This window comes from Protobothrops mucrosquamatus, unplaced genomic scaffold (assembly GCF_001527695.2).
Source record: "Protobothrops mucrosquamatus isolate PMUCROS unplaced genomic scaffold, P.Mucros_1.0 scaffold_141, whole genome shotgun sequence".
NCBI lineage: Eukaryota > Metazoa > Chordata > Lepidosauria > Squamata > Viperidae > Protobothrops > Protobothrops mucrosquamatus.
In genome coordinates this window covers 1,015,681-1,038,360 of record NW_015386217.1, presented here as the reverse complement: position 1 = coordinate 1,038,360, position 22,680 = coordinate 1,015,681, and the positions used below count along the sequence as shown (strand labels likewise).

Here is a 22,680-nt window from a genome sequence, read left to right as displayed (position 1 = left end):
CCATAGTAGGCCAGTATACTTTGCACATTCTTGGGTCTGGTCAAAGAGGAAGTGACAAAGATGTTGGGTATATCTTAAATCTTAAAATAACAAAGCAACATTGTATCCTTTTTTTAACCTACATTTTTATTACTTCAGAAGCTGAATCCTTATGGTAAACTGTTAGTGAACAGAGAATCACAAGAGCAAGTACTAAGAAGTTGAGATACTAAAAAGCAGGTTGGAGGCAGTAGCAGCAGTGCTTAAGCACAACGACAGCAAAAAGATGTTACATACAGTATTTGCTTCTTAATGTCTGGTACCAGATATAAATTGCATTTGTACAATGATGTCATGCATGTCTCACTCTCTCTCTCTCTCTCTCTCTCTCTCTCTCTCTCTCTCTCTCTCTCTCTCTCTCTCTCTCTCTCTCTCTCTCTCTCTCCCTCCCTCCTCCCTCCCTCCCTCTTTCTCTCACAAACACACACACACACACACATACACTTCAGGAACACACAAAGAGGGAAGAATAGAGGGAATCAGTAGGAAGAGTTTAGTTTATTCTGGCTATGTAGGAAGTTTGATTTAATTTTTATCTCTACTCCCTTTTTATTTTTGGTTGAAATAATTATTTTTAATTATATTTCATTGAAAGTATTGTTTTTAATTGTATTTTCTTCTGAAATATGTGGAGAGAAGGTTCTCCTTTGTTGGAAGAAAGATCAATTGAATATAACATTTCTAAGGCATTCCCTAATCTACTTCAAACTCCCCTTTTCTGCCATTATTGGTAGAGGAGCAGTGGCAATATAGCTTTTTATTATGATGAAGCATCAGGAGACAGGCCACCTTCTTCGGCTGAGGACCTCTGCATTGGTGAACAGGAAAGCTTGTATTATCTCATAGTACATATTACCCATCCTTTACTAGAGCTTCAAATTATTTCAATAGTAATTTACACATATCTTCAGATAAAAAGAGCATAAAAATTTGAGGAGACAGAAGCACAGTCTATCCTTGCTCAATTCTGCTGACCATTCCTTCTGAAGATACCAGCCATGATTGCTGGCAAAACATCTGAAAACTAAATCCTGAAACTTAGCACTGCCCAACAGATACCAGCCATGGAAGTCTAACCAATCTATTGTGGCACTTTGTCAATGCCATTTGAGAAAGAGGAAGGGTGACAAATTATGATATAATTAGGTAAAATTGGAAGGAAGTTTTTTTTTCCTCTTTGTTCTTAAAAGTGGTGAAGATTTTTAAGGATATATCATGAAGAAGAACAATTGTTTACTAAGGTTGCCAGTTAATTCTTTTGGGTGGGAGCAAATGGTGTACTTACAGCAGCAGATGAGATGGAGATAGAAAGCTAAGATGCTGGAGCAACAAGATTAGCAGCTCTGTTGATTTGGGGCATATAAGCTCAAGATCCCCCTCAAGCATAGTATTACCTCTTCCAAAAAAAGAATAGTAAAGAAATAAAAGGTTTATACTGTGTAGTAAAGAACCACAAATCAAACCTGTACTATTAGCCCAATCGGCATACTTTTAGAGTATCTTCTACAAAAAGCAAATGTTTTTTGTCCTAAAAAGGATACCAAGGGTGTTTTAATGCAATTTTTTTCTTCAAGGTACTGTTAGTATAAAACCTGCAAAGCTTGACTGCCTTTGACAGCTTTGTTTGTTTCCCAGATTGTAACTGACAGGATAGGTGTGTCTCATAGATCCAGGAGGAGATGGGGAGAAGGGCACTGAGTCCTTGTTACGAAACAGGCAATCTCATAAGCTGGCATACCTCAGGAAGAACTACTAGTAAGGATAGGTGTACTGCTTATGAGGATTTATGCTTCTCTTGACTGAGATCATTCCTGGGAACTTAGACTATATTACTTAATCCCAAATAACTATGTAATCAGTCAGTGATAAACTCTGTGGAAAGCTTAATTCTGCCTATATGGAAGCAACAGCTGCAATGAAGGAACATGAAACCAGCTCATCCATGAGTAGACATGTTCCTCCCTTCTGCATCATATTTATGAGTCATCTCAACAAAGGATTGATTAATGCTTACCATCTGCCTTATGGATCAATTTTAAGGAAGGACTGCCAAGCAATAGATTGAGTGTGGTACATTGTCTTGAAATGCAGCTATTCTGAACTTGCTGATCTGACGCTTTACTGTCTTTCAGGAATAGCTTACAATGTGTTGCTCCGTCTGGAATGTACCATCCCAAAACTAAAGGCTATCCATGTAATCTTAGCATCTGAACATTATATGTTTTTCTGAACACAGAACCTGTGTTCTGTTCCATTGTATGGAACAGAACACTTTCTTGCTTTCATGTGGTCCATCTTGAGCTCACTTGCTCCAGTAAAATATTTTCTTGATAATGGTGAAAAATCATGCTATATCTTTCTACCAAGAATCTGAAAAGAAAGGAAAATGCAGAAGTGTTAGAAGTGAAAAAAGAATGAAGGGAAGGCAAGCACTTGCAGAATGAGCTCAGGAATTAATTGCTGAGAAAGAGGTGTGACTTGAATGAATTGGATGAGAACTAAACTTCTTGACATATGCTGATTAATTATCCTTTATGCTAAGCAATTTCATTTGGAATTCAGTTTTATACCTCACGAGCCTGTCCTTTTGTTCTTTTTAAACAAAATATTCACACATTGGATTAAGTCAAATAATATCTACTGCTTCCTCCTTTTATTGGGTGTAAGTAACTATACTTATAGAAAACTCCACCTGGGTGGGGGGGCGGGCCGGCAGGCGGAACGATTTTTGGGCACTCAGTCTCTAAAAGGTTCGCCATCACTGATATAGGGTCTCCTGCTTGAGCAGGATGTTAGACCTAAGGTCCTTTCCAACTCTGTTATTCTATTAATAATAAGAGTGCAGCCATTCTGTTTTAATTTAATGTGCTAATACAGACTTTGGTTAACCTTCAGTGTTCTCCTTTATATAATGATATTAGGTATATTATTAGTCATTTATAGGATTATGTGAGAAGCATATCACTTGCTTCTTGCTATTGTTAAAGTAAATGTGTATTTTAAAACAAAAATTAAAAAATATAGCTCATCAATCAGAAGCTTTGCATATCTGTGGCCTACTTTTTGCTAAGGAAATGTCTGCATATTACTTAATCCTAGAGCACTTGCATATTTGTGCCCTTTTTTTTTTTTGCTAAGAAGAAACATCTGCATATTACTTAATCCTTGGAATTATGAGAACAAACATTAAGGAATTATGAGAACAAACATTAATGATGTAACACGTATGAGAACATGAACATAAGGGAATAGATTGAGTCCACTTCCTATCCTACAGTTCCCCTGCCTGAACATAACTGGAAATCATAAGTTTGAGGCAGGCAGAACCGAGCTGTTTCTTTACTCCATTTCATTCACATACATCAAGTGCATAGAAGGGTCTTTCTCAACCTGAGGAACTTAAAAAGAACTTTAAGTAGCCTGCTGGCTGAGGAATTCTGGGAGTTGAAGTCCACACATCTTAAAGTTGCTGAGGTTGAGAAACACTGAAATGGACCTTCTTTGAAAAAAAATATTAATTGTGCCACATTTCAACTTTTAAATAATGTCCTTTTATTTGTAAAATTGAATAATGGAGATCTATTTAAAATTGACTTACTTAGCCTAAATGAATGAAATTGAAACTGGCCTGGAACCAAATTGTTCACATTTGGTCATCTAATATAAAAACTGCTATTTTGAATAGTTTTGTTAATTGGGAGCCAAGAAAGAGAATCAACTTCCCCAATTATTAACATGTCTAAGCTTGAATCTGATTTCTATTCATTGTGAGTATATTTTATTTTTTATTGAGAAGGTACACACTGTACTTATTATTTAACTGATTACAACCTACTTTTATTTGTGCCGTTAGGAATCTTTCATGTTACTTAATAGAGTTAGCACAATCACATAAAAAAGTGCATCTTTTCTCTCAACCTAAGTACGTTTCCTTTGAAATTATTGTTAGATCAGTTGTTCTGCATTCTGCATGTGTTCTAAAGAGACAGCATGAGTATTTTGAAGAGTGGTATAATTATTTTTCTGAACCGGTATAGCTCAGTCCTACAGCAAAGTTTATTTCTCTTTCAATACTAATGTCTTTGGCATATTTCATTCAAATAAAGGCTTGTTTTAATATCTCCTAAAAATGACACCACCTATTTTCTTCTCCCTTGCAGTGTAAATGAACTCTATGTGGATGATCCAGACAAAGACAGTGGAGGCAAAATAGAAGTAAATTTGAACATCAGCTTGCCAAGCCTACACTGTGAATGTGAGTTTTCCTTATTCAGCTAAGTTTACAACTGTGATTGCAGAACTATGTTAGTTTCATATTTCACATTCAAATTCCTATGAGTAATACTTGTTCTTTTCTTGGAAAAAAATATTTTTTTATGTAAAATTATATTCTTGCTTTTATGAATGACTTTTCTGGTGTTGCTAAATATTTATTTAGATAATAGTGTACTTGTCACTGTAACAAATGACAGGGTACTTAACAGAAAAGAGAAATATTTACTGAACACTCTTTTCTTAAAAAGGGCATGAAGAGCAAATTTGGCATATAATCTCATGTTTTCAGTACTAGGCAAAGAGCTTTTATGAAAAACAACGGTTTCAAAATGACTGTAAGGCGGTTGTAACTATTTTTACAAGTGATGCAAGAGCATGGATTTTCTAAGTAGAATTTCTACCACCAGCTCATATGTCATTGGATTTCTCTCTTCTGTTGTGAGAGAAGAACACAAAGTTCACTGAAGTGAATAGATCTGATGGCAATTGCTGTGCTTGTTGACTGGCCTCCTAAGTGCATCTTAAATTTTTGGAAGGCGATTAGTTACTAGGGAAATAGAAAGGGAAAACAAGCATCATTTATATCAGGTATTAAAGTATCACAGCTTCTGGAGATCTTAGCAATTAATACACATTTCTCACACAAATCTCTTGGGCATAAGCTCCTTTTTTATTTCAGCTATTCCCAAAATGACTGAGTAGGATACAGTAATCATTTTCAGATGTTAATGGAATTAAAATTATAGGAGGGGCAAGCTATACTGCTATGTATGATCCTAGATGTGATTTTTTTTAAAAAAAGAAATGTCTTATTTTTAATGCAGTTTACTGGTTCATATGTTGCTTCCTCTGATAGAGAGCTTCCCAGGAGAATCTTATATATCATCTTTTCAGCTTTATTATCAATAGTGTAATGGGAGAGAGGCATGTTCTTGAACATATATCCACTATTTTCAAGGAGAACCACAGGAATTATGGAATGAACTTAAAAGAGGTTGTTAAAGATGAATGAAAGGAGACTGCCAAAAATACAGAAAGCAAATTGGATGTCAAAGGTAATCATGAAAATTGCCAAGAAGGGACGCCAAAGTCAAGAAAGACCAAAACCTCAGAATGGAACTTAACTAGAGAGCTATTAGAAAAGACAAGAAGCAGTATTACAACAACATCTGTAAAGGCATTGGATGTGGAAGCTGTCATGGAAAAACAAGGAAAGTCTTATAAAAATCTCTGTGCCCAGAAAATTCCAATCTCAAATTAGTATGGTAAAGAGTGCCAGTAGATGTAACCAATTCAAAGGAGATCAAAGGAAAATGGAAGGCGTCTAGTAAAACACTATACAGTAGAGATGTCCATATCCAAGATTCCTTAGAAGATACTATTTACTTTCAAGGACCTCTGGTACGAGTTGATCAAGTTAGTTCAGCACTCTGGCCATTACCAAATTAGAAGGCTACAGGAACTGATGGAATAGCCTCTGAAGAAGATTCAGTCAAGATAATCAGGTGGATACCTTAGGTGTCCCTAAGCTTGAAAATAAGAAGATTGTTTTCTAATGGCAGAGATGATATATAGCGTTTTCTATTAACTCATTCTCTGAACAGCCAAATTTTAGTTGTCTTTTCCTCCCATAATGTACTAGCAAGACAATATAAATATTATTATACTTTATTTATTTGATAAATTTATATAGCTGCCCATCTCATATACATGAGTCTTATGACAAAGCTAAAAACCAAAAAGGAATACAGAAAAAAAACCCAAAAATACAACAAAAACAATTTTAAAAAGATTACAAACAATTAAAAAAATTATATTAGAAAGGCTTTGGGGAAATACAAGCTATATTCCATTTATTCAGTTCTCTGAATGGGTTAACTGACCAGATGCTTTGGGGAGCACTATTGAGCCATATCAAATCCTAGAAGCTTGGCATAGCTTACTAAAGAAGAGTTGATAGTTGCATTCTAGCACTGACTACTTCTGGTAGTAGTTATCAGAATACTAAATTCTATGAGTTCATAAAACTAGGGGAAAATTAAATATTTAATGACGATTATTTTTCTATCTAGTTTCACTTTTATATAAAAATGGGGGATACAGTGAATGTCTTTGTGTTAAGTCATTTACAATACATTCTCTCTTCCTCTTTTTGACTCTGGTCTTTGACCTGTAGTGATTGGATTGGATATTCAAGATGAAATGGGAAGACATGAAGTTGGCCATATTGATAACTCAATGAAAATTCCTCTGAATAATGGAGATGGATGCAGATTTGAGGGTCATTTCAGCATCAACAAGGCAAGTAAAACTGAAACCACTCAGGGGAAATGTTGAAACGCTTTGAAAAAGAAACTGCTTGTATGTCTAGAGAGTGCAATGTGCTGCAAGAACTATGATTTAGCTCATATACCACTGCGGAAGACATAGAGCTGTTTAAAGCGGCCCTCATATTGTAAAGGAATGAGGTATGAAATTTGTCATTTATGAAGAAGAAACAGGTTTGGTGTTAAGTTTTCCCCTTAATGGCATACAGTAGGTATCTGCAACTGTTTCTTTATCATAATAAGAGTAAGAAGGTATTACAGAAATAAATAATGAAATCGGAACTTCTTCCTGAATAAGTGCCCTAGTCGACAGTTTTCATATAGCTTTGGTTCCTGGAAATCAGACTCTTGTTAAAAAAAATTGATTTTATGTCTCTGTTCCATGGAATGTTGCAATAAGATAAAGCAATCTACAGTTAAATACACTTTCCATTCTGCTGTTTCAAGCAACAGTTGGAGTGTTTAGCAAGAAAATATCCCATCCTTATATTTTTGAAATAACTTGCTAATAAACACCATTCATTTCCATGCTGATCTTGAACAATCACTTTTCATTTTTGTATTCCACTTTGAAATATACTTTCCAAAATCACTGCCAGTAGTAGTTCCAGCTTATTGGGCATTAGTCAGATCCTATTTTAGGTACCCATCCAGTCTAAAGTCTAGGCATTGCAAGATTCAGACAAACTGAATAAGGTCAGACGAGGGAAATATAGTTCATCAGTGAAGAGTAAATTGGAGGAATTATGAATGTTTAGACATGAAAAGAGAAGACTGAAGAAAAGTAAAGTAATACCATTCAAACATCTGAAAAATTACAGGGAAAAAAGCCATGATCTGTTCATCATAAATGTAAGTTACAGGAAAGCACACTTCCTGTAACTTACATTTGAAGACTTGAAAACTGCTTCTGGACTTCATGCTGTAAACAGGGGAAAAAATGAAACTCCGATTTTAGGTATTGATGATTAGATTAATTTGTTTTTATAGGAATGGCTAGTACTCGCTAAAAAGATAAAGCAAAAAGTTGAGGTTGTAATTGTATTTTGTACTCTACTGCGCTGAAAAAAAAAAGTTGGAAGTCACCCCCTTGTTTTTCTCTACCTCTTACCTTGCACACCTTTCTCCTTTCTTTTCTTTCCCCTACTCCCTTATTATATTTGTCTCTGTTTTTGCTTTACGTTATAATAAATATCAACAACAAACTAATTAAGAAAAAAGGACTCTCTAACAGTAAGGGCAATTTGATGGTAGAACCAGTTGCTTATGTAAGGTGGGGTTCCCTTTACTGGGTGTGTTCAAGCAAAGGTTAGACTGGAATGCTTTAATTTGGATTCGTGGATTAAGCAGGGTTAGATCTGATGTTCTGGATGGTTCCTCCCAACTTTTCGCTCTATAATATGTACACATGATTTCATAAGGAGAGGCATGGTGGCTCAGTGACTTTATGACACTGGAGATGGTCTCTGCTGCAGTGGTTTGAGCCCTAGCACTGCCACCTTGCACTTCAAAAGCATGTTCTATGCGAGTAGATAAATAGGTACCACTTCAGTGAGGAGACGAGTTGGTGCTCCGTGCAGGCAGTCAGATTCCTGCCAATTCTGAACCTTCCTGGTTGTGATGTCCATTTACAAAGTGGCTCTGGGGAAGGCGGGGCTTGAATGACACTGCAGGAAGAGGCACTTGTCTTTCTTTCTAGTGCGAAGCTAGCTTGTGGTGCACTGTAAGAAACGTGCAGGCGTGTACCTAACAGAGCTGGTAAACAGGCAGCCAGATTACTAATCTTCAGTAGCATTGTAGTCTCCTAGCTACTGTAACAACCCCATACTCTAATAATAATAATAATAATAATAATAATAATAATAATAATAATAATAATAATAATAATAATAATAATAATAATAATAATAATAATAATAATAATAATTTCATAATTAAATGAAACTAATTTTAAGACTAGTTTAAATCGCAGCAGCAGCAACAACCTGTTACTGACACACTATCACAATTAGAACTGTTACCCAGGGATGTGCATACAAATCAACAATTTAGAAGAAAAAGCTTGCAGTTTTTCTGTTGTCATAAGTACATATGCAACCAGACATCGCTGGAGAAACATTCTTTGTTCTTTCTGAAAAGAGGGGGAAAATTTTTTTTTTAAAAGAATTTTGATACTTCCTGCAGTTTTATAATTGTGAGCATTAAAACAAATACTTTAGAAAGGGTATTGTATAATGAATTGTAGGGCACATCTTTAATCCATTAAACTAGACATTTATTTTGACTAAATGCAGCAGGCCAAGTTCTCAAGGAATATAGGAAAGAAAATGGGATATAGTATTTACTGAGGCAAAGAGCATGACAGAAAGAGGAAATAGTGCTCTATTGATAGATTCAGTTTTTGGTTCATCAGCGATAGGATTATTGCTAATGTGGAATTTTAAAGTGCTTTAGAGTTGATTCTGTCTTTCTGAAGAGCATAACAAATCTTCATGTTGCCTTTTCTCTTTTCTCATCAAAACATTGTATCCTCTGGCACAGGGCAAAGAACTGTAGCCTAATGCAGTACAATACTGCCTTCTATTCCAAGGACCTCTTAGCTAATAAAGAATGACACCCTGATGGGAAGAAACATCCTGATGTTAAAGAGTGAGGATATTCAGTTCTCAGGATGGGAGTAGAGCCAAAGTTTCACTCGCTAGCAGCCATGAAAAACCAGACCTGCTTCTCAGGATGGGTGTGGTGGCATTAGATAATTCAGCCATATAAGGCCACCTGTGACTCCACAGGGTGGAGGAAAAGGAGCGTGTAGCATGTTGTTGGTAAAATCAAGATGTACAGCCAACTCATGCCTCCTGTTTGCACCACAGGCTATGAAATTGTACTGCCTATTAATTCAGGTTAGAATATGCCTAAAAATGGTATGCAATCCCTCTTGCTCATTTTGCCATGTAAATATTTTTCTCGATAGAATATGATTATTATTTTCTTTACAATGTTCTTTCATATTAGCTAGTTTCTTTGTTGACTAGTTGCAAGAATCCAGTGTAGGGCTTTGTTTTGTTTTTTGCTCTTAAATTATAATTATGAACATTTAAAGGGGGGACTTAATTGTATAAGCCAGGGATGGCGAACCTATGGCACGCATGCCAGAGGCGGCACTCAGAGTCCTCTCTGTGGGCACCCGTGCCACTGCCCCAGCAGAGTTCGTCAGAGTAGCGAGCACATGGCGTTTGGAAGTGACAGGGCAGGAAGTGAGCGAGCAAGCGATGTTGGCCCCCCAGGGATGCCCCGAAGATGGCGAGGGAATGGCCCCGGCCACGCTCACCCAGTCTGCCGTGACCACTGCAGCCACACACACCTAGTGGGCCACCCCCCCTAAGGGCACCACAATGCTGATGCAGCCCTGGCACTTTGTGATAAATAAGTGGGTTTTGGGTTGCAGTTTGGGCACTCGGTCTCTAAAAGGTTCGCCATCACTGGTATAAGCATTTCAGGCATTTCCAGGCATGGCTTAGCCTGCATCTTCCAGGTGTTATAAGTGTTTTGAAGTTTTAAATTACACATCAGACATTGGTTGCTGATGATTTTAAGCACAACAGAAACTGAACTTTGCTTTCTTCTAGGTTCCAGGGAATTTTCATATGTCAACACATAGTGCCACTGCACAGCCTCAGAATCCTGATATGACCCATGTCATCCACAAATTGTCCTTCGGCGACAAGCTTCAGGTGAGTTCCGAGAACTACAGCTCTCAAGAAGGTTCTCCATCTTGTTAAATAGTTGTATGTAGCAAAAAGCAAGGCATTTCTATTCAATCTGATACGCTGATTTATTTCTCTTGTGACAAGTAAATGCATCAGAAAAAAAGGCTATGTATGGTCAATTCCTTTCCAGCTATGGGATGGTGCTTACCAACGTATGCATACTACATAGATGGAAATCCATTTGTTTGTAAATGGCAAGGAGTTGCCAACTTGTGCAACACAGCCAGTAAGAATGAGCTCATCTGTGCATGTCTCTTTTGTCTGCTAGAAACAACTGCTAGGAATATCTGATGCAATTATGTGATCTATGTTTACAATTGAAAAGAAAGATTGGTCGGAAATGAAAACGAAACAAGTTAGTTCAATGAGAAAAACATAATTTTATGTAACAGGATGCTTTCTGAATGTTATTTTGCAGCCTGTTAAAAATAGGCCTTGCTAGTATTAAGTCAGGTTTATTCTTTAAACTATAAAAGCTCCAGTTTGGAATTATTTGTTTGGTTATTGATTCCTATTCTTCTTGTTCCCCAGGAATTGCTTATCTGTGGGAGTTCTTTAATTGCATTGATGGCCAGTGGTGACTCACTATAGTTTTTTGTACCTTTGGGGGAGGGGGGGAGAATGCAGTGGCAACAATATATTTGGATAGATACTGTGAATGTTTTATTTCACACGTAGTTTCCATAATAGTTTTCAACAGTTTGTGCTCTTTGTTATGACTAATGGAAGACTTGGGGGCTTATAACACTTTGTCTTCTCTATAAATGATGGGTGTGCTACAAGATAAAAAAGGATATTGAGTATTTTTATTTGGTATGTGATTATATCTAAGTGTAGTACAAGACATATCTTCACTTATGCTCTATCTCAGCCTAGCCCAAGCTAGCATCTTCCAGATCTGATTGGAGTGCAACTCCCAAAGTTTTGGGAGTTCCATTCCTAACATAGTTAGAGAATGACAGGTTGGGAAACATTGCACAATCTGCAACACAGAGCTTCGGGATTGCGGATCTTATATCAGGATAAGTCCAGAAAGAGAAGTAAACTTGGTAACGCAGTAGTAAAGCTAAACTGCTGGGGATCGTGGAGGTTTTCTAGTCTACTCCTGTCCAGGACAGGAATCTTCAGACCATCCCAGACAAATGACTGTCTGATCTTTTCATGAAAACCTCCAGTGATGAAACATCCATAAGTTTAGGAGGCAGGCTGTTCCACTGCTTAGTGCCTCTCACAATGAGGAAATTCCTCCTTACTTCAAGTTTGGATATCTGTCTGTAATTCTTCCATCCCTTGTTTCTTGTCTTACTGTTAGGTGCTATACAGAATAAATCTTCTTTGTGACCTCCCCTCATGTATTGGAAAACTGCTATCATGTCTTCCCCTACCCTTCTCTTTACATGAAGCACACCCAATTCCTTTAATAACTCTTTGTAGTATTTAGCCTGCAAGAATCTTAGCATCTTTGTTGCTGTCCTCTGCATGTTTTCCAGTTCCTCAACATCATTGGTGACAGAACTGGACACAGTATTGAAAGTGGTGCAGTCTCCCTACCCATATAAAATCCAATAAAATATATTTTTTTTAAAAAAAAGAAAGTGGTGCAGTCTGATCAGTGCAACATAGACTAATATGAAAAGAAGTTAATATATGTTGCTCAGGATTCAACGATGAAGTTCTTGATGCTCTCTTAATTGGTTTTTTGCTTGCAGATGTTCCATTATCTGACTAGGTAACATCACCATTGCTTGTGAGTGTGGGGCTTCCTCTGTTTTTATACAGGAGCTTGCCCTGTCAGTATTGGTGGGGGTGAGCTTTTATCATTGCATTTCTTGATTAGGGTATTCTTTTCTTTTTGTTTGTCAGTATCAATCCCTGTTGGCTGCCAGAGAACATTATACTGGTCTTTTCATTTCTTTCTTGGATTTTTATTGTCTAATATGAATGGTGTGTACATATGGTTTAGCTCTATGTGTTTATTAATGGTTGATTTGTTTGAATACCAATCTTCCAGAATTTCCCTAGTGTTTTTGGATTTATCTTGGTCTAGGATGCTCACAGTTTTCCAATGAAACTATGGTTGAATCTGTCCATGTGTTGCGAGGTTAAGGATTTTCATTGTGTCTTTTCATTTCCAGTTGGTGTTCTTGGAATGTTCTCGGGCTCGAAAAAAGGCAACTGCCTTAAAATTGGTATCCTCAAACTTGAAACTAAATCGATCTTCTCACTGGTTTTATATTTCAGTCCAGATCATGAAAGTGTTTTGTCTTTGTAGTGTAATGGATTGGCTGAGCTCATAACTTGGCATTAGCTGTGGGTTGTTTTTTTTAAATGCTGCTTCTCAATGAGCTGTTCGGATGACACATCTATGAATGAAGTTCTGTCAAAAACAGAGCTGCAGTCATGTTTCTGCATAATCTTTCAGTAGATGCTGTGCCACTTGGTGCAGGGCAAATCTTTTAGAGTGTTAATAATTTGAATGCCTCTTTAGAAAACCAGCTGCACCATCCTTTTATAAGTGTTACCCTTATGTCAGTTGTTGCTTTTGTGTAAAGCACAAGACTTAGAAACCTTAATTAATCAAAGTTGATATTTTTTTAATCATTTTCATTTTAAAAAAATCTTAGTGAAGTTTGGTGAAACTCTTTGATACTTCACTTACCGTTGTATGCTCAGAATTTAACTTTATAAAATTAGCTAATATATGCCAAGTATTGTAGATATGTTGAGATGCTTCGATTGCTTTAAGATACTTCGTTTATAAGATTTCTGGAAATTAAAAAAAAATTGTTCCTGAGTAAGGAGGAATGATGACATCAATATAAAACTGTATGAAAATTGAAGAGGTTTCTTCCCTTTCACTTCCTCTTCTTCTAATCTCTGTTTAAGGATTATTTTATTTGTCTTTGGAGAGCAGAAAAACACATACTTAATGCAAAAATATATTCTGTGGTCTTTGTCTCTTCAGGTCCCGAACATTCATGGAGCATTCAATGCACTAGGGGGAACAGACAGACTCAGTTCAAACCGTATGTACAATTTGTGGTGTTTAACTTATCTTGTATTAGTATAGAATTCATAATTGGAGAACCTTACAAAACTAATTTGTATCATTGGTGGTCTTAAGCAATGAAATAAATTTGGGATGGACAGACTTGATTACACTGGCTGTAAAAGAGGTCCAGATCAATTATCTATAACAGCTTTCTTCAGTGTAATAGTCTTCAGAAACACTTGAAGGCAGTACATAATTCTCAGACAGCCTAGTGACTTACTTGGTCATGTTGCGAATTATACATGAGTACATCTGAACAGAACCAGGTTGGGAAAAATTGGTCTCTTGATGTTTTATATTAGTGATGGGTTCTGCAGCCAGGGGTTTGTTGATTACTGTGGCTTCTTAGAGATATCTGATACCTGAAGAAGATACTATAAATTTGTCTTTAAGAGCAACTTCAGAAGACTTGTTGGATTGACCTTCAGAGGTTAGCTGCAATTTCCAAAAACCTATGCCTTTTAATAAAATTAGTTAACCAGAAAAGATGCTGTCAGACACCTTCTGATATTTTGCCACTACAGTCTTACACAGATCTACCTTTGCAAAACTTCCATGTATGTCCATGTATGTTGGAAGGAAAGAAACAAAGATAAAAAGAGTTGGTGCAAAGAGATGCAAAGTTTTAAGAATCATGTATATCAGGAAATGAGTCTAGTCCTTGCCAACATCTTTCTGCTTGGCATTTCCTTCCTCTGTATTTACTTACAGGAGGTAATAAATTAGACTACTTTAAGGTAACTGTAATTCGGAACTACATTATTCCATTTAGCTATTACTGAAAGACTAGTTCCTGTCCTATAGAATTTCTATCTTTGCTATGAGATTATGTTTCAAAACCCCATGATGTATCTATCCAGCTTCCTCTCAAACAGTCAGATGATTTCTTCAACTTTAAATATGATGACCCTTCATTGGTAGTAATATGACCCATGACATAAATGTAATGCTTTTTTTAAAAAAAGTTATTTGAATTTCAAATGGGTCAGACTGAACGTATGGAAAATTATATACCATCTCCAAATTACGTTAGTATTGAAAACTTTCTAATGTATATGATGATTGAGAGTTGCAAATTGGAATAATATTTCAATATCTGGTGAAATTAGATTTTTGTTTTACTGGAAAAATTATTGAATGTGTAAAAGCATCTGGCAATCCACAAAAAAAAGGATTAGATATATTCTTATATATTGAGGAAAAATTAGGACAATTAAGTGTGTATTATTTTCAGTTGGAAATTAATTCAGAATGGATTAATCCAGGTTCAAGACCAGTACTTTGAAATCTATACGCCCGAACAGCACTTCTGTTGTTGTTGTTTTTTGGTTTCTCAAAAAAGAGGTATATTCTATTTACACAGCCCTTGCTTCTCACGATTATATACTGAAGATTGTTCCTACTGTGTATGAAGACATGAGTGGCAAACAGCGCTACTCATACCAATATACTGTAGCCAATAAGGTAAAGTTATTACATCCCTTTCTAAAAAGTCTTGATTTAATATTATTTTCCAGTCTTGTATCCATTGTTGCTCTTTCAATATGAATTTGTTTAAACAATACAAATAGCTCCCTCTCCTGGAAGATTAGAAAAAAGAAAATTAAAAAGTAAGGTCGAAGTATTTAACTGGAATGTATTTCAGTCAGTCAATCTGATAAGAATGGAAAATTCTGTTTTTCAAAGTTCCCAATTTACAGTTCAAAAACACACCCAACCCCATAGATGTGCTTAGATATGAATATTCAAATATATATTTTTCAACTCCATGCAATGAAAAATATTATTTGCAGATTAACGTGGGAAAAGGATAGATATATGAATACTTGATAAATTGACATAGGCTATAAATTGATTGACCAGTCATTGCTTCCTGCTTTGTGAGTAACTGTCTTGTATAGTTGAAGGCATGGCTGGATTAATGGATTTTGAGATAGATCCTTCCTATCCCTTAGGTATATTTTTCTCTGCCCAGGATACTTGCTTCCTTTTACAAAAATTCCTGTTTAAACATTCCTATAGTTCTTTTCAACCCTGCTAATCTCATATAAAAGAATTTACTTTTACACAGATTTCCTACTACATGACTTCATAATGCTATGTTCTGAATTCTTTTAAATTATTATTCCTATTCCTTTCATTGTTTCTCAAGATCTTTTTAATATTCACTTCAATTGAAGTTTCTGACCTTTTGAACTTCAGGAATTAAAAAGCTACTTTAAAATCACAGGCTCTAAAAACATTGATTTTCTCTCATAGCCCAGAAAGTTGTAACTGCTACTTTACTGCACAAGAGGTGTTAGTTTTGTAATATCCATAACTGAGTTAGATCAAGATGTAGTCATATGTGGAGTAGGCCCTGTGAAATTAGTATCATAAAAATCATTACTAGTTTAAGTCCAAATTATTTTGAAGGGCCTGCTCTTTAAAGTTAACTAAATCTGGATTCCATTAATCATCTCACAGATTATCAGTATCTTAGGGGAAAGTGGGTAGGTGCATGCAGACTTCTTAGGTGTCTGTTTTATATATATATTTATTCTATTCTTTTTTAGGAATACGTAGCATATAGCCACACAGGGCGCATTATTCCAGCCATTTGGTTTCGCTATGATTTGAGCCCTATTACAGTGAAGTACACAGAAAGACGACAGCCTTTGTACAGATTTATCACGACGGTAAATTACTGTTACCCTCTTGTCCTTGCCGATTCATAAGCTGAATGTATATGCTAGAGATTTAAGTCAGAAAAGAGCTAAAATGCTGAACTCTCCCAGACGCATCCAGAAAACAGAAAATGGTTCAGATAGGAAAATGGGGAGGTACTGGATGCTTTGGCCTAAAGGCTGAAACATGGAGTGGGGAGTGTAGGGGGAGGGGTTAAATTGTGGATTTTTAAATTTGATTTTAATGTTGTAACATTTAATGTAGCATTTTGTAAAAGATTCTCAAACTTGTATTGCCATAGTTATATTCTCAAACATCATCTCTAGTATGCAAAGATTTTATTTTCATCACACACTGTAATCCTGCCTTAGAATGCTAGAATTCTAATATTGTAATATTGAATTCATCTACAGTATATTTGTTCTCAAGGAATATCTGCACATATCTGATGTTTTCTTTGCCTCCCCCTCCCCCTCCCTCCCCCCAATACCACATCTTCCTGCTGAAATTGCTAGTTTCAAGGAAACCTTTTGTTGCACCAGATGGGATCGTCCATTTTATAGTTCCATCCAAACTGTATGTTTTAAGGTGGATTCCAGTGTAATGAAGTAAGAGTTTGAAAGAGTGTTTCATACTCCACTTAGCTTTAACGTTTAGTTAACTTACTTTTAGCTTCTTCCTTCAGTCATGGCAGAGTTGTCAGAATGTATACAACAAATTAGCATCTTCTGTTCTCCAGCCTTTGCATTGGGTGGAGATATAAATAGTGGCTGATAACATAAAAAATCAAATTAGCAAGAAGTTGCACTATATCAGGGAATTGCCCAGCTATGCTTTCTTGTACAGGTAATCCTTGACTTATGTCCGGTCGCTTAACAGAATTGCAGCTTACCTAGAAAAAGGGAATTAGGATCCAGATTCACAGTTCCACTGGTTTCCCCCTCCACGTACTTCGGACACTCAGCAACATTACTGTATTTATAACCGTTTGCAGCACACTGCAATCATATAACCACATTTTCTAGTGGTTTTGCCGAAAACTGGAAGTTACTTCCAGTTTTCGGCAAAACCCCATTATAATGAACAATGGGTTCACTTAATGACTGCATCACTTGTTTAATGACCATAGGTGGAGCGACGTGGTGGCCTAGTGGTGAAGACACTCAAAAGGTTGAGAGTTCAATCCTAGGTGCTGGTAGATGTTTCTCTCCTGGGACGCAAAGAAAAAAATATCTGCTGTGAACTCTGCGTGGCATCAGGAAGGGCATCTGGCCAGTAAACACTCAATTCCATCCACTCTGCCCTAAATTAAGGGATTACAGAATCATAAAAAGGGAGATGTTTTTGAGTGTTTGTTTTACAAATATTGTGTTTTCATAATGACGGCCACAAAAATGGTCATAAAATATGAACGGTCATGTGACCAACCCAATTTACGATCATCATGACATATAACCTTAATTGGCAAGCTCTTTTATGGTTGTATGTACTGTAGTGAAACATTCTTTTTCTTTATTATATCTTTATTATGTTTATTATATCTCATTATGCTAATACATTATGCTAATACAGTAGAGAGAAATGCAGTTTGTTCGTTATGAAATCATGACTTCATGGAACTGTAGTTACACAGCATCTTGGAGGGCCACATATTACACACTATTCCGATACATCATTCAGTACAAAACAGAAAAGTAAATGTAAATTTGTGTTTTCAGTTCTTCTTTTGTTGTAATTTGTGGAACCTTTGAATGCCGATTGGCTTTTTATTTTAGTGCTCTTTTCCTATTCCTTATCATAAGGCTTGTCATTTGCCCATTTGTCCTGGTTTCTGATCTGTTCTATATGTTAATAGCGGCTTACCTATTTTAGCATTCTTCCTTTTCTGAATCTGCTTCTTTGGCACCGGGATCCAATTGAACTTCTCACATCTTGGCTTGTTTTCTAATGCTAATAGACAGAGTATGAAGTCAACAAACAATCATGTTCCAGCTTTAAGTCTAAAGATCTTCATGGAAGGGATAATGCCTGTTCATATGTGCTTTAGTGATACCAGCCTTTTTTCTATTATTACTAGAAATTCTTCTTGTAAATATTGTCCTTGCATTTCTGTTATGTTGAAATAACCAGCCTCTTTGCTAGGACAAAAACTAGAGTAGGCTATTATTATTTGTCGTAGGACAAATAATAATAACAACAACAATAGAGTTGGAAGGGACCTTAGAGGTCTTCTAGTTCCGCTGCTTTTAGAGGTCTTCTAGTTCCGCTGCTCAGGCAGGAAACCCTATACCATTTCAGACAAATATTATCTTAGGCCTTTCAAACCTAGCAGAGTTACTCTCCAGACCATTACCATTTTTGCTGTTCCAAGTCCCTACTGCATCATGATTGACCTGGAGTTGAATTGGAGTTTTCATGATTGTGGAGAGGGCTATAGCCTTCTGGCTCACACAAAAATTATTCATTGGCTCACTATAAGAGGAACTAGGGACATTATTTACATTTTTTGTGACTCACGTCTTCACACAGTTCAGAGTATTCTTCTGGCCTTGTCCTGTTTATTGACTGTCGTATAATCATGGGATAGTGACATTTTGTGTAATAAATGTCCTAGCTCATTAATTGTTGAAGTGAAATGGTGGCTGTCCTAAGAAATCCAGTTGTTTCTACAGGTTCAGAGAATGCTCTGTATGTGGGGGTGTTTCATTTTTTAAATAGAAGTGGAATTATATTTTTCTTATGTTTAGAAATGTGAAGTCATACTTTCCTGCTTCGATGCATCAAGTCTTTCTCCGTTCCCATCTTGTGGTTTAAAACCTCTTGGGTCAGCTGATTTGTATTGGTTGAAGTTACCTAACTCATTCTGCTGTCATATTCCCTAAAAAGTAACTGTGCATCACTTTTGGTAGAAGGCAGGGTACATGAACTAAGAGGAGTAGTCGGGAAAAACATTTTACTTTGCAAAAAGAAAAAAAATGTAAAGAGATCAGTTTCTTCCATTTCTTTCTGTGGTTTTTATTTCCCAGAATTTTAGCTATGCTTTGAAAAAATGCATTAACTTATTTCTTTTTTCACGGAAACATATTTCCATGTCACTGAGCTCATTGGACACAAATATCTGAATGGAAAATACACACAGAAATTAACAATTCCTCCCCCACTGCTTCTGTTACTGCTATTGAAGTTCTATATACAGGTAGTCGCGATCACCATTGAGCCCAAAATTTATATTGCTAAGTGAGACATTTGTGAAGTGAGTTTTGCCCCATTTTACGACCTTTCTTGCCATAGTCGTTAAGTAAATCACTGCAGTTGTTAAGTTGGCAACATGGTTGTTAAGTGAACTTGACTTCCCTATTGACTTTGCTTGTCTGAAGGTTCCAAAGGGGATCATATGACCTCCTGGACAATGCAGCCGTCATAAATATGAGTCAGTTACCAAGAGTCTAAATTCTGATCACATGATATGGGTTGTAAGTGTGAAAAACGGTCATAAGTTACTTTTTTCAGTGCAGTTATAACTCCAAATGATCACTGAACAAGCTGTTGTAAATCGAGGACTACCTGTAATCTTATTCCTAGTTCCCTTCGCAATGGAATAATTATTCTTTTAGGTAGCAATCTCAGTATTACATGTCCTGTGTACAAGAATAATAATGTTTTCGTCAAATTTAGTATGTAGCCCAAAAAGATAAAGCATCCTTCCCAACTTAGTGTCCTGATGGCTGCAATTAGCATAATGCCCAGCCAGTTAAGGGGATTGAGGCCAACATATCTGGAGGGCATCCAGTTGGAAGAAGGCTGCTATAATGTCCATCCAGAAGTAAAGTCCATTGAAGCCACTGACAGCTAATGTTCACAGGATAATAGTCTCGCATTGCCGAAATCCTATACATGTATATCCAGAGTAAGGCACACTGAGTTTAGTCAGATATACTCCTAAAACAGTGATTAAAGAATGCTACTCAAAATAATCTGAACAGCACTAAACAACTGTAACTAGAAGCAACCACAACAGAGGGAAGAAAGGAATGGAGGAAGGCAGAATGGGAAGCAAATGTCACCCCAGTATATTTTACTTCATGAATGGGGTGATTAGTTGGGAAGATCCTTAATGCTATACTGTACTAAAATGACATGATCTCAACCCAATGTGATTCTAATGTAACCAGGAAGGATGAGATGAAAGGTAGAAGAAGGGTTAAGAAGCACCCAATTTTTAAAGAGGAATATTTATTAAGATGTAAAGAATTCAGAAAAAAAACCAGCCACAACACTAAGGAGTTTTATACTGTATTTAAGAAAAGGCTCAAATTTTTATTTAGCTCATGGATTAAACTTACATTAACTGCATCTAGTGTGCCTGAGGAGATCTTTCTGAGGGTTGTGGGGAAGGAAATTGGAGGGGAGGACAGGGAAGGCAAACAGTGCTCAATGTTTCCTTCTTCTTTATTCATTTCAGATTTGTGCCATCATTGGTGGAACATTTACTGTGGCTGGGATTCTTGACTCCTGCATTTTTACAGCCTCTGAAGCCTGGAAGAAGATCCAACTAGGAAAGATGCAGTAACAAAGCAGTCTTCAGCCTAGTTGTGTGTGAAGAAGCATACAAGAAAAAGCCCACAGCTATCGACTTTTCTTCGTATCATTTCAGTTGACAAATGTTACACAAGCCGTTGGAAACATAAGGGTGCAGAAAGAAATAAACCTCCCAAACAACCAATCATAGTCTTTGAAAGTTAGCATCATTTGCAAGGGAATGTGGTTTTATATGTACCATTGTCAATTAATGTTTTTTGAAGTTTATTATCATTTATGATTTAAGATTAGATCCAACAGATCTAATTGGTATAATTATGTTTTGAAATCTCAAAAGGTGACTTCGGATCAAGATTTTTAGTTATGTAACTCAGATTTTATCCAAGAATTACAGAACTCGACAATCATACAGCACAAGTAGTCCTCAACATACAGCCAGTCATTTAGCAATTGTTTGGAGTTACAACACATCTACTTTGGGGCTACTTATGACCCATATTCAAAGTTCCAATGATAGGGTCCCCCCCCCTGCACTCAGGTGACCAAACTTTGGGCACTTGTTGACACGGCCACATTTGCAGCAATTTGTGGCATCCATAGTCACATGACTGCATTTATGATGACTTGGGGCAAAAACTGGAAGTTATTTTCAATTTTTGGCAAAACTGCATTGATAGTGAACCACTGGTTTGCTTAATGACCATGGTGTTTTCTTAATGACCGTAGTGGCTGCTTTATGACCACAGCATTTGTTTTACGACTCACGATTTATGACTGTGATGACCAGGCTCCATTATGATCGTAACTTAAGGACTACCTGTACTGTTTTTACTGAACAATAATATTGATTTCAATATTTAAACAATATTTCATTTTGTTTAAAAAAAAATAACCCAGGTGTTCAGAACAGTGTATTGATCTTTTTGCATTATGTATTTTCCAGTTGAATAGAAACCAAGAACCTGTGAACTTGTTATCTTTTTGGCAGCTGAGAAACTTTTCCTGGGTGATCGTTTAAAACGGGTCCGCAACCTGTGCATGCACTCACCTCTACACACTCGCGCTAGCGCCGCCCTGAGCATTCCGCCAGCGCTAGTGCCGCCCCACCCCCAAGCTTCCTACTGGCGCTAGTGCCACCCCGAGCATCCCACTGGAGCTAGCGCCGTCCCGCCCCACTCCCGAGTGTCCCACCGGCGCTAGCGCTGCCCTGTGCATCCTACCAGCGCTAGCATCGCCCTGCCCTCAAGTATCCCACCCGTACTAGCGCCGCCCCAAGCATCCCGCCGGCGCTAGCGCCGCTCCGCCCCAGAGTATCCCACCAGCACTAGTGTTGCCCATAGCGTCCCTCCAGCGCTAGCCATTTGCTAGTGCACATGTAGCGGTGCCTGCCTCCCTTTCCGGGCTGCCAAATCAAAAAGGTTGGAGACCTCTGGTTTAAAAGGTTTAATCTTCCCAGGATTTGATTCTCTAGCAGTTAGCAGAAAGATGATAGTAATACTTTTATTCTTCTGGAAGGTTGAAATATTTGTACTTATTTCCAACAATATTTAATCAATAATAGAAGTGGCCTAAAAAAATAGAAACAATTAGAAAAAATAAGGAGTATATATAAGTCTCATTTGTAAACAAGGCAGATTATATGTTTTTGTATTTGTGAGATTTCTCTTTTACTTTTTGAAATACAGATCATTCAGCTGCCTAGGTCAACATTTTTAATCTAAAAGAAAAGTGATGAAGACAACACTCCAATTGGTCAATACTCCAATAGGTTAGAAGAGCATCATGTTAAAATAGAGGAATGTCTTCCATAAATACTGAAAATACAGGAAGTTGTCTTTATCTTTTGGAAGTCAAGTCATTGCACAATAAGATGCTCATCTTTGAAATGTTAATTTCCAAGAAATTTCTACTTTGCTGATTCTTAAGAGATAGGTACCACACTGTATAAAAGAAACACATTTTGTACGTGAACATTTTCTTCTGTATCTGTTCTGAGTATAAAATAATTTTTTAT

At 36.7% G+C, this 22,680-nt stretch overlaps 1 protein-coding gene across 1 annotated transcript; it reads left to right on the top strand.

Moving 5' to 3' along the window:
* The first annotated feature begins 3,743 nt into the window (after positions 1-3,743).
* Positions 3,744-20,850, top strand: ERGIC1 (endoplasmic reticulum-golgi intermediate compartment 1). Its single transcript, XM_015818716.1, has 8 exons — positions 3,744-3,806; positions 4,200-4,294; positions 6,491-6,615; positions 10,268-10,372; positions 13,374-13,434; positions 14,824-14,924; positions 16,016-16,138; positions 20,590-20,850. The coding sequence occupies exons 1-8, from the start codon at positions 3,775-3,777 to the stop codon at positions 20,695-20,697; spliced, it is 750 nt and encodes a 249-aa protein (XP_015674202.1). The 5' UTR covers positions 3,744-3,774; the 3' UTR covers positions 20,698-20,850.
* Positions 20,851-22,680: the final 1,830 nt, after the last annotated feature.

Bases quoted from the DNA above. Each gene is read 5' to 3' on its own strand.
- ERGIC1 (XM_015818716.1), top strand. From the start codon at position 3,775: ATGTCTAAGCTTGAATCTGATTTCTATTCATT. The intron at 3,807-4,199 runs GTGAGTATATTT...TCTCCCTTGCAG, and splicing joins GAATCTGATTTCTATTCATT to TGTAAATGAACTCTATGTGG. The intron at 13,435-14,823 runs GTATGTACAATT...CTATTTACACAG, and splicing joins AGACAGACTCAGTTCAAACC to CCCTTGCTTCTCACGATTAT.